This window comes from Prunus dulcis, chromosome 6 (genome assembly GCF_902201215.1).
Source record: "Prunus dulcis chromosome 6, ALMONDv2, whole genome shotgun sequence".
Classification (NCBI taxonomy): Eukaryota; Viridiplantae; Streptophyta; class Magnoliopsida; order Rosales; family Rosaceae; genus Prunus; species Prunus dulcis.
The window spans coordinates 17,590,849-17,609,352 of NC_047655.1; the positions used below are offsets into that span (position 1 = coordinate 17,590,849).

Genomic DNA, 18,504 nt, shown 5'->3' on the forward strand with positions numbered 1-18,504 from the left:
AGTAGAAGAGGGGCCAACAGCAGACGAGCTCTGGATGGTCTCAACAGCAAAAACTACTCATTTTGAAAGCAAATGAACATCCATTTCCTTTTGCTTCTCCAAGGAAAGACTTGTGATGTAGAAAAATCATGGGTTTGTTCCTACGAAGGAAATTTGAAAAAAGGAAAATTTTCAAAATCAGAAAATTGGGCTTCAAATATGGAAAATCATGCTTGAGCGTCAATTATGGCAATAGGAAAAGAAGGAAGGCGTATCATTGGAATTTTCGGGTTGCTTGATTTTTTGAGAAGATCTATTTTATATTTATATTTTTAGAATAAGTTATCAATTAGGATATTATTTTCCTGATATAATTTTAATTAGGATTTAAATTATTTTCTTATTAGTTAAGTTTTAGGAATATTTTGGAACCTAGCACTACTACATTTTACACTTTGCGCGACGAAGAGAATTTCGTCGCGCAAAATACACTGTAGTCGCACAAATTTCAGCGCGACAGAAACTTCGTCTAGCAGAATCCGTCGCGCAAAGATCGTGAAGAAAGACTTTGCGCGACGAAGACATTTCATGGGTCACACAAAGTGACTTTGCGCGACGAAAACATATTAGTCGTGCAAAGCGACTTGGATTGGTCGCGCAAAGTGACTTTGCGCGACGAAAAATATTGGTAGCTCAAAGCTTTGTGCGACGAAATACATTGGTCGCCCAAATGTTTGCGCGACGAAATATATTGGTCGCGCAAAACTTTGCGCGACGAAAAACATTGGTCGCACAAAGTCTAAAAAAAATTTTAAAAAAATAAAAAATTCCCGCGTCCAATTTTTGGAACCTACCCAAATTTTTTGAGTTTTGCGCGACGAATACTAACGTCGCGCAAATATTTGCGCGACGATATATTTTTTGTTTTAAATTTTTTTAATTTAAAATAAACTAATTTAATAGTTTGCGCTACGAAATATTTTGTCGCGCAAGGTTTTTGACTTTTTGTTTTATTATTTCTTTAATATGAATTTATTTATATGAATTTTTTCAAATTTTTACTTTTTAAATTTAATTTAATTGTATGATTTCTTTTTAAAATTACTTTAATTTAAATTGATATTAATTTTTACTTTTTAAATTTAATTTAATTTTATGATTTTTTTAATTACTTTAATTTAAATTGACATATTCAAAATAAAATTACATATGAAAAATAGTGATTAAATTATCCAATAAATATATATATAATATTCAAAATGTACACATAAATTAACAAAGTACAATAATAAAATCCTAATACAAGCGTATTGTGGTGGTAGTGGTGGAGGATATGTTTTGATAGCTTCCTAATCCTCAACTTTAGCCGTCAAAGTCTCGATGATTCCCTACAAAAAAAATAAATATGGTCAAATAACCACAAAAAAAAAAAAGAAAAAAAAAAGAAGGCATAATCTCCCCTAAAATTGTTATACCACAAATCCAACCCAAACTCCAATCCCTCCCCTTTTACTCAACCCCAAAACCCACACAAACTCAAAATTAACTCCAAAAACACATATTAATGAAAAAAATTTAAAATTTGGAGAGAATATACCTTTTGGCAAGATTGAGAGTGAATGAGAATGAGAGGGAGAAGTGAGTGAGAGAATTAGAGAAGATAGTGATAGAGAGATGAGAGAGTGAGTGAGAGAGATGAGAGAGTGAGTGAGAGAGAGAGTGAGAGATAGTGAAGAGAGAGATGAGAGATTAAGTGAGAGGAGTGAGTGAGAGAAATGGTGGGATTTGGGGAGAGGGAAAGAGAAAGGAGAGGTAAGAGTAGAGAAAGGCATTGAGAAAATGGTGGAGTTATTTCGGTTTTAAAAACCGTATCACTTTGCGCGACGAAAAATATTGTTGGTCGGGCAGAGGTTTGCGCGACGAAAAATATTGGAATATTAATCGCGCAGAGGTTTGCGCGACGAAACATATTGGTCGCGCAAAGTCTAAAAAAATTATTTAAAAAAAATAAAAATCCTCGCGTCCCATTTTTGGTACCTGCCAAAATTTTTAAATTTTTGCGCGACGAATAGAGGAATATTGGTAGCGCAAAGTCAAAAAAAATTATTTAAAAAAAAAAATCCCCGCGCCCCATTTTTAGTACCCGCCAAAATTTTTAAATTTTTGCGCGACGAAAAATACATACTGGTCGCGCAAAGTCTAAAAAAATTCCCGCGTCCGATTTTTGGTACCCGCCAAAAATTTTAAACTTTTGCACGACGAAAAATACGTATTAGTCTCGCAAAGTCTAAAAAAATTATTTAAAAAAATAAAAATCCCCGCGCCCCATTTTTGGTACCCGCCAAAATTTTTAAATTTTTGCGCCACGAAAAATACATACTGGTCGCGCAAAATCTAAAAAAATTCCCGCGTCCATTTTTGGTACCCGCCCAAATTTTTGCGAGACGAAAAAAATATATTGGTCGCGCAAAGTTTTGAGCGACAAAAAATATTGGTCGCGCAAAGTTTTGAGCAACAAAAAATATTGGTCGCGCAAAGTTTTGAGCGACAAAAAATATTGGTCGCGCAAAGTCTAAAATTTTTTTATTTTTTTAAAAAATCCCGCGTCCCATTTTTGGTACCCGTCCAAATTTTTAGAGTTTTGCGCGACAAACTGTTGATTGCGCAAACTTTTGAGAGACGAAAAATTGGTTCGTAACACAATATTTATAAAAATAATTGTTATGAATAATAAAATTAAAATTATTTTATTTTACAATTTAAAATATAAATAAGGTTAAAGCTGCTTAATAAATATATATACTATTCAATTTCTTAAGTGTTATACGTACAAAATAAATAAATTTAAAGCTACTTAATAAATAAATATATATACACACACCATTCAACGATCCAACCGTCAGACTTATTTGTATATACTTCAAGATCGTATACCCCAAAAATCGCAAAAAACAAACATTCAGAGATCTAGTAACGGGACAAAACTTTTCGATGGTTATAAATGAAAAATTACGATTTAACGGTTATTTTAACTCGATTTTGATGATTTTTTTTACAGCTACACTCCTTGACCATATATGAATACAATGACTGAATTTGATCTTCAATTTAAAATATTTACACTAGTGGATACCACAAAATCTTATGTTATATCTAACGAACGTATAAATAACCTCTTAATTGTTAGTGAATATATTGTTTTGATGGCATATGCATTCACCAAAACTAGTTTCAACGATCCAACCGTCAAACTTGTTTGTTTATACTTCGAGATCATATACGCCAAAAATCGGAAAAAATAAACATTCAGAGATCAAGTAATGGGACAAAACTTTTCGACGGTTCTAATGAAAAATCACGATTTAACGGTTATTTTAACTCCGATTTTGATGATTTTTTTACAGCTACACTCCTTGACCCTATATGAATACAATGACTGAATTTGATCTTCAATTTAAAATATTTACACTAGTGGATACCACAAAATCTTATGTTATATTTAACGAACGTATAAATAAACTCTTAATTGTTAGTGAATATATTGTTTTGATGGCATATGCATTCACCAAAACTAGTTTCAACGATCCAACCGTCAAACTTGTTTGTTTATACTTCGAGATCATATACGCCAAAAATCGAAAAAAATAAACATTTAGAGATCAAGTAATGGGACAAAACTTTTCGACGGTTATAATGACAAATCACGATTTAACGGTTATTTTAACTCCGATTTTGATGATTTTTTACAGCTACACTCCTTGACCCTATATGAATACAATGAACTAATTCGATCGTCAATTTAAAATATATATTTTCTAACAAAAACCCAATCTGAACAACAATAATATATTTTTCTAACAAAAATCCGATCCGATCTAAAATAATAAATTTAAAGCTACTTAATAAATATATATATTGTTTAATTTCTTAAGTGTTATATGCATACAAAATAAAAAACAAAAATAAATTAGTTTAGGCGACGAAATGTTTGGATTACGTCATGCAAAGATTTTAAAATATATATATTTTTTATTTTTATAAGGACTTTGCGCGACGAAGTTATTGTTTCGTCGCTCAAATTCACTTTGAGCGACGATGTATTGTTGTCGCGCAAAGTTACTTTGCGCGACCAAACAATAACTTCGTCACGCAAAATTTAATCGCGCAAGACTTTGAGCGACGATGTATTGTCGTCGCGCAAAAGTTCGTCGCGCAAAGTCACTTGAGCGACGATGTATTGTTGTCGCGCAAAAGTTTGTCGCGCAAAGTAACTTTGCGCGACGAATGTTTTTTCGTCGCGCAAAATTTGGTCGCGCAAGACTTTGAGCGACGATGTATTGTCGTCGCGCAAAAGTTTGTCGCGCGAAGTGACTTTGCGCTACGAATTGTTTTTCGTCGCACAAAATTTGGTCGCGCAATACTTTGAGCGACGAAGTTTTTTGTTTCGTTTTTTGTTTCGTCGCGCAAAGTGACTTTGTGCGACGAATAGTTTTTGGTCGCGCAAGGGGTTTTTTTTACTAGTGTAGGGTTTCCTACGATTTTAGAATTTTTTTTGTTTTCTATTTAAGCCAACTCATGGCATTGTATTAATCAATTTTATCATATTATTAATCAAATTTAGAGATTTTCTCTATTTTCTGGTGGATTTTAGTTTATCATTTCAGGTTTAGACATTTACCGATCTGTAAACCCATGCTTTAGTGCTGCATAAAGTGGTATCAGAGTGGGTCATCATTCAGAGCCAGGATTTGCCTTCTCAGTGATGAGCAACGATGGGAGGTATGCAAACCTCATCGACAATGGTCGTGGGAAAATATCAAATATTGAAGGGGAACGCGCTGGTGGATTTACCCGAAGCCAACCTCATCAATACTATGTTGCAGATGTTCCATGCTTTATGGGAAGTGACTGCATTGAAGGGTTTCTCGAATGGGTTGCAGATGTAGAGGAAATATTTGATACAATATCAAATTCAGAAGATAAGATGGTGAAAATTGTTGTGTCTCGTTTAAGAGGCGATGTTGCTTTTTGGTGGGATGAGATGCTAAAATCTATGAAGCAACAAGGTAAAAATCCTATTGCTTCTTGGAATAGGATGAAGAGACTTCTTGTGGAAAAATTCTTTCCTTTTGAATATGATATATATTTGTCAAGGAATGGTTACAAAATTGATCAACCCAAATTTATGGCGAGCGAATAAAAGATGGAGGAAGAGGTCAAAGAAGAAGAAATTGTAATGGAGGTTGAATTAATTGATGAACCAGTAACCCACAAGACGGAGGGAAAAATTGAAGGTAGGAATAAATCTGAATTTGAAGAGGAAACACATTTATTCAAGGAGTTTGATTATCAACTGACATATTCTAATCTTGTTTATGGAATTAATTGTATGATTATTCCATCCAAGTATGAGCAAGTTTGGATTCTAGGAACTGAAGAGTTTATTCACACATCAAATTCTATGTCTACCCAAGTTTAATTCAAGGAGAACTCGAGGTTGAGTTTTTTTTACAAGTAAATGGGTCTGATGTAGGACAAATCATTGGTTTGTTTCTACGAAGGAAATTTGAAAAAGGGGAAATTTTCAAAATCAGAAAATTGGGCTTTAAATATGGAAAATCATGCTTGAGCATCAATTATGACTCTAGGAAAAGAAGGAATGTGTATTGTTGTTAGGTTGCTTGATTTCTTGATAAGATCTATAGTATTTTATATTTTTAGAATAAGTTATCAATCATGACATTATTTTCCTAATATGATTTTAATTAGGATTTTAATTATTTTCTTATTAGTTAAGTTTTAAGAATATTTTGGAACCTATGGTTTCCTACAATTTTATGGTTTCTTTGTTTTCTATTTAAGCCAACTCATGACATTATATTAATCAGTTTTATCATATTATTAATCAAATTTAGATATTTGCTCTATTTTATGGTGGATTCTAGTCGCTGATGGATTTCAGTTTTTCTTTTTGGGTTTAAACGTTTGTTGACCCGTAAGCCCGTGCTTCCGTGGTGCATCCCTTGAGAACGTGTCAAGGTCACTAGCTTAGTGGATATGATCAACCAGCTTGACACAAGCATATGAGTTTGATAGGAAGTTCATCTTGAGCAGATTAGACACACCTGCATCCCCTGCTGGGTTGGACTTGTCAGCGTTGGGATAAGTCATTAGCATTTCCAAAGAACCATTCACCCGAGTAGATAACTCTTTTGCATTCTTAGCCCCCACCATCCTCGCCTCCAAAGGAGTCAGTGACGCCAAATCAGCTCCACGCTTAACTGCTCGTGGCTCAACAGCTGGATCGCAATGGTTAGGCGGATAAGAAATCCTCCTAGTTCGATCCTCATCCCTAGACCAGTGCAATCGACTTGAACTTCAGAGAGGAATATTAGCATCTCTTTGCCTATCGGCAGGGGAATTGGTTTGGGAGCAAACCTCTTTACGGGCCAGATCACAGTTTCTGAGCTTGTCAGTAGGAGACTTGAGCAAAATGTCCAGAACATTTCACATACCGCTAACCTTCTTGCTATATACACCACGAGATGCTTAACTCTAGTAGATGACGAGAGAGCAGTTCCTACTTGAGTATTCTCAGCAGATGAGACCTCTTTTGAGGAAACCTTGGTCCCAACAAAAGAGAATCTTGGCTTCTTTCTTAGCAAAGACACATCCCTCGCCCATGAAGTCGCAGCTTCATCTCTTGGAGACTTAACGTCAGCCTTCCTCTTTGAGGAGAGTTGGGTAGAACACTCCTCTTGTTTAGCAGGCAGATTATTAGAGTCTGGACTATCCTGCTTCCATCTCTCGACATCCTTGGCAAGGGTCAGGCCACCAGCTTTCTCCTGATACTCGCTCAATAGCTAGTGCCGTTTGCAGAACCTTGCAAGGATGTTGAGAGCCTCGCCAACCTTAACCATGTATGGCCCAAGGTTCAGTCTTATGCAAATATCATTCTCTGCAAGTAGAAGACAAAAGTTAGTCAGTAACACTTCAAGAAATTCAAATAAAAAGAAAGCATATCAAACAGCAATGTGACATACCGTCATAGTGGTTGATAGGAACAAGTAGACCATCGCCAACCCCGCCTTCCCACCTTCCACTAACTTCTAGCATATCAGCATGCCATACATGATCTCCTTGGCTGAATCTGTCAAACAACTTAGCATTGCATGCGCAGACCTGAGCATACTTCTCGTAGTGTATCACTTCAAAAAAGTAAAAGAACTCTCGCACCGTCATATCTAACTTGAAGAAGCGGCTCAGGTTCTCGAAGCACATGATTGCCCAGTAGACGTTCGGAGTACACTAACCTGGAGCACACTCCATGACACAGAACACCTCCATGAAGAACTTTGACAAAACATAAAGCACAAGGAGAAATAGAATGGACGAAATGTGATAATCCTAGCATTTGGATCATTCACATCCACACAAGGCACATCGTCGGTCGAAGACTCTGCCAGCTTGACTTGCATGTAGGCAGGTATGGCAAAAGCATAGGCTGCATGCCTTCTAAAATTGAACTTCAGATGTGACGCGATGCAGATAAGCCACAAATATCTTCTTATGCACTTTGGAGCCTCCTCACAAGTAGAAAGGCACTTGTGTGCATGGTTATTGGCTACCTTCCTCATAAAACATGATGGCTGGACAACTGCAAGACGAAAAGATATTTTTGCAAATCAGAATACATGTCAAGTCAACAAAAAAAAAAGAAAAAAAAAGGGACAGCTTGTAAGCCCAAGCCACACAGACCAAGCCGCATCCACAGCTCGAGCTACACCACGATAGCCCGGGCTGCATCGACCTAATTGGGCCAGGCCCGAGTCACTAGGAAAAAGAAAGGAGCAACAGTAGCTATTGTCGACAGGCACCGCCGCCCTTGCCAACCTACGCCGCCACTGCTAGCGTCATACTAGCAACCTCCCCAAGTCATCATGATGACAACTAGCAGCTGAGGCCAACTGGTCATCACCGCAAGTGAAAGAAAAGAAGAAGGAAAAAAATTGGACTTACCATGGGGTACACATGCGACTCCTCTCTTTGACAAGCGTTACAAATTCTCCAAGATCTCTCTCAAGCTAGAAAGTAGAGAAAGCAAGTTTGCAATTTGAAGAAGAATGAAGAGAGACCTTGTATTTATAAAGGTTGGGCATCTTAGAACAAGGAGGAATCACAAGCCTATTCCCATTGGGAGCCCAACTCCAAGAAAAGTCAAAAGTCTACTTCAATTGGGAGCCCAATTTGTAAAAGGAGTCCCAACTCAAAGAAGAAAGCTCAGACGCAATTGGAAGACTTGAATAATATTTTTCATCTCCTACATGCCTCACAAGCGCCATGCAGAAGCTAAAAATAGAGATATTATCTTAATTTGGAGATATCATCATCAATTAGTGATTTGATCCCAATCAAATCCCTAATTGATTCAATCTCTACAATTTCAGGAAAGAATATCTTCCTTCCAAATAAGAAGATATTCTTTGAAAAACTCTGGATGCCTACAATTTGGCTACATTCAACACACAAGGTAATCTGAAACTCAACTCCAAAACCCTACTCTCTCTCTTCCCGTTTCCCATCTCTCTACATTTTTCTATCACGGCTCTAGCCACCACACACGGCTCTGACCACCCGGTTCTCCCCGTAGAGAAAACTCCGTACTTTTTTTTAAAGCTATTGTTTCTTAGAGATTCAATTGAACTAACTTAGGCATCAGAGGGCCTTTGGCCAACACCCCATGGGTGTGGTCTTTTACTCTTGTTTGATTTTACAGGAATTGAGGAAGAGAGAGAAGGAAGTTCTAAAGTCGAAGAATCTTCAAGAGAATATCTTCAGCGAGATATTTGCGCAAATAGGTGTCACAATCTGTAGGACGTCACAAGATATTTGCACAAACAGGTGTCACAATCTTTAAGGCGTCACCAGTATCCACTTGAACTAGTTGTCAACAAAAATAAATTTGATTTTGGTGCGTATATATATAATATACAAACAAGAGGATCTTACAAACAAAGTTACTCATAAAATCCAAGAGAGCGTGATGTTAAAAAACAAGAAAAGAAGAAGAAGCAAATGAAGTTTAAAAATTCACTAGTTGAAAGGCTTTCCAATCCTCGGCAGGAAGCATGGGAATGGGTTGACACCTAAACCCCCAGCACTGGCTTATTATATTTAGTCTTGAAAACAACAAAAACAATGACCTCCTTCCAATTCCCATTTGCCTAATATTTTTAAAAAATACTCATTTACTACACATTATATACTTAAAATCTACGCTTTGAAGTTGAATAAGCATTTTATAACTTGCATTATTGGGGCAAGCATGAGCTACTTGGAGGGCTATTGACCCCTATACAAAAATCACAGCATATCTTCCGAGCTCTGATGTTGAAGATTTGGCTTGTATTTTAAAACAAGCCGAAAGAAAAATGGGCCTAATTGTTTATACTCCCCTAGAGTCTACAATCACCTATAAGAGAGAAATGAGACACTAAAAAAAAATCATTGTTCTGCAGTTGATTTAAGTATTGGACAGTCGGACGTTCCAGCGAAATTGAATGAGTCCATGGTGGAGCATAATAAATTGATTTTGAAAGGAGTCTATGATGTACTCTCCTTTGTTGTTGGGTGCAAGATTTGTTTTAAAATAATGGTGATGTAAAAGGATATATAAAAGAATAATGGTGATGATGAAAGCACTTTGTTGGTTCTCAAAGATGGAGCAGTAGACCCTATAATTGAGTATTATTAGCCCTACATTATGTTGTCTTCCATTGTGATATCAATATATAGTTAAGATTTCTTCTTGTCTAATAGTCAAATTCAAAGGAAAAGTATCGGCACTCTGCTATTTTTCTTCAATACAAGTTCTCTTTATAATATTTTTTTTTAAGAAGAAGCAGAATTTCATTAATATATGGGTAAATCTAGGAGATTTTCAATAAGAACACACTCTAAATATTCTGCATTAACAGGGAATCATAAGCACCAAAAGTGAAAGGGTCTAACCGTTGACATCCACCCGACCAGAGAAAGCTACAATACCTCCAACATCCCACATGATCCCACAACATCTAGTAATGAAAGATCTACCCAGATCTAACAACTCTACCTCCACAACACGAAGGAACCTTAAAAGTTAGTCCAAAAATATTGGAAAGAAACAAAATTCAGTACAGAACTAGGAAGAAACAAAACCCAGCATAAAACTGGGGAAACACTCTCTACAATATGACGGGAGAGAGAGATGCCCTATTTATTAGCCGAAGAGATTAGTTCTAAAGGAAACCCCTTAAACCGAAGAGGGGTTGTAAAGAAAAAAAGATGAAGAAGAAGGGACAAGAAGGGTTGTTTTCACCTGATTTAGTTGGCAAAGTGCTTTTTCATTGTACAAGAGTCATCAAAGTTTGAGAAAATTTTCAGGGTTAAGATTAAAATAAGCTATAAACCCTAACAAGAAATTTTTTGAGACTTTTGGGGAAAAAGAATAGTTTCTTATTTGGTCAAATTATGATTATTTTGATCGGAGATTGTTACTTTAAATTAGATTGGATTTTCACGAAGAAGTCCATAAATTCAATTATTTTACTTTTTGAATTTAGAGATCCAATTCAACATGTAAAAATCTTCGTAATTATAAAATTAGATTCAATTTAGACAGTTTACCACAAACCTATTAAAAGAAGAATAAATAAAGAAATATTTCATTTGCACCACATATGCTAAAATATCCAACCTGAAAACCATTCAAATCATATTAATTTTATACATGTTCTGTAATAAAATGTATGCATGAACCGTGATTAAATTAAACCCCAGGTTAAATCCTCTTCATTAGATTAAATTTACTAGGAATATGCATATGATTCTCCCAAATGAATTTCCTAATAAAATATCAAGATTCCCCACCTTCACCACATTCCAATCATAACTTTAGAAATTACCAGTTACAAATTATAATCGAGGCTGAGGTAGATCAGCATTGAGCTCCAAGTGGGTGGTCCCAGTGTGACAAAAGGATGGGAGCTTTATGTGAATGTCGAGGGTCCCACAGCAACATACCAACCCATGTCAATCAACATAAAACTCCAAATGAATCTCTTTCAATTTTATTTAGGAGACGTCCATTCTAAGCTGACGCTGCCACAGATTCCCCCAATTATTTCTTTTCACGAAATTATAATTTATAATGTAATGCTAATTTTTATTTTTTTATTTTAGGGGTTTAAAAAGAAAAAGAAAGAATAAAATTATGAAAGTGAGACTTTGTACGACACCAAGATGACCGCCATTCGCAGTCTGTTTGTTTTTGTTTTGGTTTTTGGGGAAAATACAAGACCTGTCGCTAGATTTTGCAAGTACCATATACCAATAGGTTAATATGGATTGAGGCCTTTGGCACAATCCAAAGAAAAAGCAGTGCCAACCCTAGAGGACTTTTTTCCTTTTTTGTTTTGGCATACTTGATTAAGCTTTAACCAATTACATTTTTTCAAATTCAATGTATATGCGTGGTGTAGTCAAGTGTGGAAATTTGTAAATATTGGAAATTTCAAGTATAGACATCCTTTTCTTGGCCATCCGAAAACTAAATATATTATAAAAGACGACGACGATGATGATAAAATAATTAAAGTTCTTTTTATTTGATTTTATATGATTTATTTATTTTTATTTTTGGCAAAGAAATGAACGATTCTGATTAGTGGACAATAGATTCGGAGAAAGACGTATGCAAATATCACGTTTGTTGACGGACCATTTTAGAGAATTATTATACATATGTATGTATTTATAGTATATACGTGTGTGGATGAATGTGAATGTAGAAGCCTAGAAAGGTCTAAAAATATAGAGGACCATTGAAATTTCATTTTCATGAACGGCACTTTCTGGGCTGGAAGACAAAAAGTTTTGCGCTAGGCAGCATTTAGGTAATAATTGAGGTGGGTCAGAGGAGGGTTTGGGATTTAGAAGTTTAGAATTATGATGTGGTCACAAAGAATTGAATTTAGAAAAGGGAATTCATTACCAAGAAACACCGATGACTGAAACAACCGACAAATAATTTCTACCAGATGTAAAATCCAAGTTCATGGAAACTAAATCTTCCAAGCAACAATCTAAAAGACAGTGCTCCGAGTGCTTAGCTACTGATTGAAACTCTAGGATATGTTTGAAAGTGCTTATAAAAAGAAATTTCCGACAATTAAAAACGCTTCTGATAATGTTTGGCATCTACACATCATTTTAGTCTTATAAAGCAAAATATAATCTAAGAAGCTAAGGTTCGAAGGTTAGAACCATATATATATATATATATATATATATAAGAAAACTTGGGCCAATAATGTCCATTTGAATCCATAAAACAAATGCACTCCACCGACCTTTTTACAATTAACTTTACATAATCATACATTCATCAGCTAGCGATCGTAGCTAGCAACACACCCTGTTGTACTATTATGTAAATAACGTCAATGGGGGCAACTGAGGAAAAAGGTGGTTGCACCAGCAGTGCAATATTGTGTAACTGACGTTTGATAATCTTCCAACATTCTGGCTTCATCATTTGCTGTTTAATTAGGCGGCAGCCACCGTCTGGCTCTTACCGGAAGCCTTGGAGTTGGTCGAGGTGGATCGCGAGGCGTGGCGGTCGTCCTTCTTTGAGGACGCGGCCTTACACTTCTCTACTCTCTCATCTTGCTTCATCTGTTGCTCTCTGCATTCTAGGCTACAAAATGCGGTGTCTCCCCTGTACAAATAATTCAATTATTAGAAAATAAATAAAATCAAGACATCATTAATACTAAACTTATTTTTTCCTAATTATGAATGATTGAACTCTTAATCTATCTTAATCTTATCTCGTTTTTCCGCACCTCCTGTCTCATATCCAAGATATTTAAGCAGAAGTTGTGTCACAAAATTAGAAACACCGTATAAAACTTGATATATATATATAATTAATTTAGTAGTGGTATCTAGATGAATTTTGGTACATCCAAATCTAACAGTACACCTTTGAAATCCGAAAATAAAAAGGAAGAAAAAAAATCCATAAATTAAACAAAAGAAAAACAGCAAGAGAAATAAGATTAAAGAGCATAGATAATTCCAAAAATGGGTAAATTAATTAATTACCTATACATGTAGATGTCACGGCCTGAAGCCAAGTGGCGTTTGCAGAGGCCGCACGTGCGGAGAAAGTGAGCGGTCTCAACGACGTCATGAGCAGCCGAGGTTGTTCGGTGGTTGTTTCTGGGAGACAACATGGCCAGGAAACGGTGCTGTTCATGGTACCCAAAGTTGTTGTTCTTCATGTCCATGCTCTCAATATTATTATTATTATTAACTGCAGCAGCAGGCCATTGTTGTGGGGCCACCACCATCGCTGCTGCTGCTGCTGCTGCATGCACATCCGTCGGTTCCTCGCCTTCCACGTTGTTCAGATCAACGGTGATCCCAGTCATGCTTGTTGTCCTCCTCATCGGAGGGCGGGGACGCTTCCCTAACAACATCTTTTTTTAATTTGTTCTAAACTAGTTCTGATGGCTTCTGCAGTTTTCAGAGAGAGAGAGAGAGAGAGAGAGAGAGAGAGAGAAAGAGATTGGGGGAGTGAGAATGGAAGGTGGGGAAGGAAGATAAATGAGATGGGGGAAGGCTGAGATTGAATCTGGGCCGTTGATTGAGACCATTGAGTAGAACAAAACTCCACGTTAGCATAACTTAATGCTCTCTCTCTCTCTCTCTCTCTTTCTCTCTCCTGTTTTTTGTCTCCTTCCTACTTTAGCTTTGCTTTTTCTCTCTGTACTTTTCTTAATTTAGGATTTAATAATTCATTGATTCTCTCTTTGGGTATCTTACCTGTCAGGTCTTCCTTCAATTTGTAATTAAATCAGTCTCAGATAGCATAAGATGAAACCTAATTGGTGGTACGTGTGTCTTTCCTTCAATAAGTATTTCAGGTATATTTTTTTTGTACCAACAGGTGCGTTTTATAACCCTGCAACAATCACAGATCCAACGTCTGCATCTTGGATTTTAATCACAGCTTGATGGGGCATGGAAAAATAAGATCCATAATTACTGTTCAATGTTTGGTTTTCCAGCTTACTTATACTGTTTAGGAAATTAGGACAATCGAATAAGCAGTAGTGACAAGCAAACACTTTATTACCAACTAATGCGTTTTGATAATTGCTTCCTCTTGGTATATAGTGGTATCTGTCTTTCTCAATTTCAAATTTATCTTCGATTGACAACAATGTGACACGGCATCTCGATTGTATGATGCGTCTCGTCAATGTCAGGTGCAATTGTAGAACCATAAATTTAAATTAGATGAGACACTTTAGAGACTATTTGAAAGAAAATATCATACTGTAGAAAACTGTAGTGATATTATAATAGGAGGGGAGGGAGGAAAAGAATAAGAATGAGGTAAGATTTTTCAATTATTCAACACATCAATTGTATACGTGTCTTGACTATTCTCTCTAGTAATACGATTGTATTCTAGAAAACAAAAAATGTCAAAAAGAAAAAAAACAAGAAGGGGCCTGGCCCTTTCGATCTTATGTGGGTACGCCAATGGTCAGGTGGACGGTCCCGATGCTGCCATGTGTTATATTTAATTTAATTTATAAATAATTGTTTTCCCAACTTTTAAAATTCGCCATCAAAATGCTACCTGCTCATAATCACTTCTAATATTTTTTTACTTCAACATCTATTTCTTGAAATGACCTCGAAGTTTTTCCAGATCATTCTTTTTCACGACTTGATTTGAGATATTTGTATTTTGAGGACAAAAGCAACAAGAGGTGTGACCATTTTTCTGTTTTTTCCGGTAAGTTCTCGTAATTTCTAATGCTGTGCGTTCTGCTATACCTTAGTGGATTTGATGACATCCTTATAAAAATTAAAAATTAAAAAAAGAATACGTTCTTCGCTTTTGACAGTTGGAATAATAATTTTATTTATTATTTTTTTTCTTTCCGGTTGTCGTTGCATTATTAGAAGATGGAGTGCGTAAGAACACTGAACTAGACAGACATCATCGATTGCGAGCTGAACCTAGACAAAGTAAAATGTATACTGGTGGGTGGACAATGTACATCAGTGGGCCAACCACCTTCAATTTTCTTTCCCTTTCATCAATTTCTGCCATTTTTTTATTTATATATATATATATATATATTTATATTTTTGGTTAGGGAACTTCTATGTCTGTTTTCAATAACATTGCCCCCTAATAATAGGAATTCCTATCATCTAACTCTTAATTTAAATATACTTTTTCTTTTTAAATGTTGAAAAAAATCACAAGTTTAAATTCCTTCCCGTCGATCAAAACACAGAATAATATTGTTAATAATTAAAATATTTGTATTCAAGACAGTAAAAATGAATCCATCCAAACCCTCTATTAGTTAGGTCTCTATTTCAAGATCAATTGATAAGAAATCAACGAAGTCCACTATCATTTCATCATCTAACCATGAAAAAATTATTGTCAATAAACAATGAAAAATTTGTAATCATTATAAAATGGTAAGATGATTTATGACTTTGATGATATTTTCGCAAGGATGGTTTTCCTCAAAAGACACAAAGAGCTCTAGAAAATGAGACCCACGATATATTGAAAATATTTTTGCTCACCACTTTAATCCAATGTGTATGCTAACCACTTTTCCAAATACTTCACACGTGTCTATAGGCATAATAATGGTTAATTTTTTACTTTGATTTATGTAACCATAATTATGCTTATGAACACATATCAAGTATTGAGAAGGGCGGTGAGCAAAAATGCTCCCTATATATTATAGTTAAATGATCTGAATTGGGTAATTATTTATCTATTCATTCAAAGATGATTTTTTGCAAAAATTAGTCAAATGGATAACCACTTAACTATATGATTATCATGATGATATTTCAATGTCTATTACAAGCGCTATATATGTATGTTCATTTATGATCACAATTTTGGTTAAGATTTTAAATATATATTTTTTTTTATAAGGATGATCCTTTGGAGACTTGAAAATTGGGCAACTACGACCATTGCTTTAATGGATTAGTAGAGCCTTAAACAGTGTGCAATAAAAATCATACATCGTTGTACACTAATCTTTGTTCGGATCATTGATTAGTGGATTAGCGTGTGTTGGTGTGTACGTATATGCAAGCTTATTCGTAAGAAAATTTTTTGGGTATAAAAGTAACACTGTCACGTAATTTTATCGTTTGAATATAAAAGTAACATAGTCTCGGAGTGGCGATAAGTTCATTTTTAGAAATCTAGGGTAGGATCTCAATAATTTACAGGCCTATACAAGTCCAAACTCAATACAAATTCGAGCTATATCAAGCCGATTACACCTAATTTTATATCAACCCGATCACACCCATATCAAGCCCTATGACGGCCTGACTTTTTATTTTGGTGCACATTGGCTGCCTCGGGAACCATAGTTTTGTGGTTTATTTATTTATTTTTTAAAAAATATCTAACCATGATTAGTATTTACTCATTGCGTGGAAACTTTAATTCCACACTATAGTTGAAAATGGTGAACAAAATTGTCGTTGATGGAAAAGTGTGTGGTATTGTCAGATGAACCTTCTAACATATTTTATTATAGTTTAATATACAAGTGATAATCCCTTTCCACCTTTTTTTATTCATTATTTTGTCGTGATTTAATTTTATACCATCGTCGTCAGTTCTCATTACTAATCTGGATGTCTATATTAATCCAATTTGTATTGGCCCCACGTTTCTCTTGAGTCACCCTTTCTTCTCGGAGTGATTATAGTGTAGTACAATAGTATTTAGTACAGTCACGTGTTATAATATAAATAAATATTTTTTAATATTATTTTTTTTAAAAGATATATATTAATTATGTCGTTTATACATATTATAATACGTGTACACGCTATACAAGGTGGCCGTACTCTTGAAAAGAAAATCATTTGAGCAAAATTTGTGGTGCCATTTAAATCTAGAAGGAACTTTAGCTCAGTGCCATTTTTGTTTGGGCCAAAAGTTCTCCCTCAAACAATGCATTTTAGTGCTACCAATTGTTACAAGCGTTCTCTGGTTTTACTATACGAACATCAATTACTGTTTTTAAGCTTTGAATTAAAGTAATATCTTGCTTTTTAAAAGGAAAGTTTGAGGCTCAATCTATGGGGAAAGGGTGGACTTTGATGGAGAAAACTACTTTTTTTTGTGTTGTTAGGCAATTGTCTTTGATGGTGCTTATGGTTTTGATTGTGTTTATCAGTTGCTTTTCAAGAGAATCTTCAAAAGAGAAGAAGAAAAAAGAGAGAAAGGGGATGCTTTCCAAAAGCATTTACAGTGAATTACCAAAACACATCATGTCTTCACAAAATGAGAAAATAGTTCTCAACACCTGAGAGAGAGAGAGAGAGAGAGAGAGAGAGAGAGAGAGAGAGAGAGAGAGCTGTGAGCCCCAAAACCCCCATGCTTAGGTGTGCCCACAAATCCACAAAAGCTCAAAACGTGGTTGTGGAACAAGATATTCCATTATATTCACAAGTAATAATTGATGTTTCCTAACAACTTAGAAAAAGAGATGGAAATGGAGGGCTAAGTTATGATGACTGCATAAAGGACACACAAACCCTAATACCAATGAGTCCACTTTGATATTATGTGGAGGATAAAGGCACCTGCACTCATCAACCACATCATTGGGAGCTTGAAAAGGGGTCCCCTTGCATCAATTGGAGCTCCCAGACAAAGAAGCTATATCTGCATACTCAACCAGAAAACCCTACTCTAATTAGGGTAAATTCAGATGAATGAGCCTAGATGGTAGCTTCTGGATCTTAGAGAAAGTGGAAAGCGGTGATGTCTTAGTGATGTTGAATCTTAATTGAGCTTATGAGATTGATAAATGTTAATAAAAGGTTTGCGGTAGATTTGTAATGGGAATTAAATTTTGGCATTCAAAAAAGTTGTTACTTGTAAAGACTCAAGCATGCAACTTTTGGAAAAAGTTGTTTTGAAAAGCTGTCTGATGGGAGCTTTAGAGGCAAGAGGGTCGCACAATGCACTGAAGCTTTAAGGCACTTATTGTCAGAAGTGTACAATATTGACTTCCTATCTCAACTTGCACAATTGATTTGTTAGGAAATCAAAGCTAAGAACTCTTTTTATCTCTTCCTAGATTTCTTCTCCTTGAAGCTTCTACTTAGAATCGGTATTCTCTTTGTATACTTAGACTCCAATCTTACTATCCTTAATTCAAAATGTCCTGGAAATCTAAGCAAACAGTAAGAAAGAAGCCCAACTTGTTAGAATTAAAGTTTAAGTTTTACTGTCGCAAGGGCATGTTGAAATGCACTTAATTCAGGGATAAACCTTCCCCTTGTGATTCTGCCTTTTGATTAACACTTGCTTATTTTCATAGAGGAAAGGAACAGACAAAGGGGTTCCTAAAAAGCAAGATGTCCAAGGAAGTCCAAGATTAGATG

At 35.4% G+C, this 18,504-nt stretch overlaps 1 protein-coding gene across 1 annotated transcript; it reads right to left on the bottom strand.

The window, feature by feature from the left end:
* Positions 1-12,275: 12,275 nt before the first annotated feature.
* On the bottom strand, positions 12,276-13,660 carry LOC117631330 (FCS-Like Zinc finger 6-like). The gene is made up of 2 exons (XM_034364425.1): positions 13,129-13,660; positions 12,276-12,739 (listed from the first exon to the last, which is right to left on the bottom strand). The coding sequence occupies exons 1-2, from the start codon at positions 13,503-13,505 to the stop codon at positions 12,568-12,570; spliced, it is 549 nt and encodes a 182-aa protein (XP_034220316.1). The 5' UTR covers positions 13,506-13,660; the 3' UTR covers positions 12,276-12,567.
* Positions 13,661-18,504: the final 4,844 nt, after the last annotated feature.

What these genes read in the sequence shown, in the direction of transcription:
- LOC117631330 (XM_034364425.1), bottom strand. Translation starts at nt 13,505, where the DNA reads ATGTTGTTAGGGAAGCGTCCCCGCCCTCCGATGAGGAGGACAACAAGC. An exon ending in CGTGACATCTACATGTATAG is followed by an intron (nt 12,740 to 13,128) that starts GTAATTAATTAA and finishes TTATTTGTACAG; the next exon opens with GGGAGACACCGCATTTTGTA.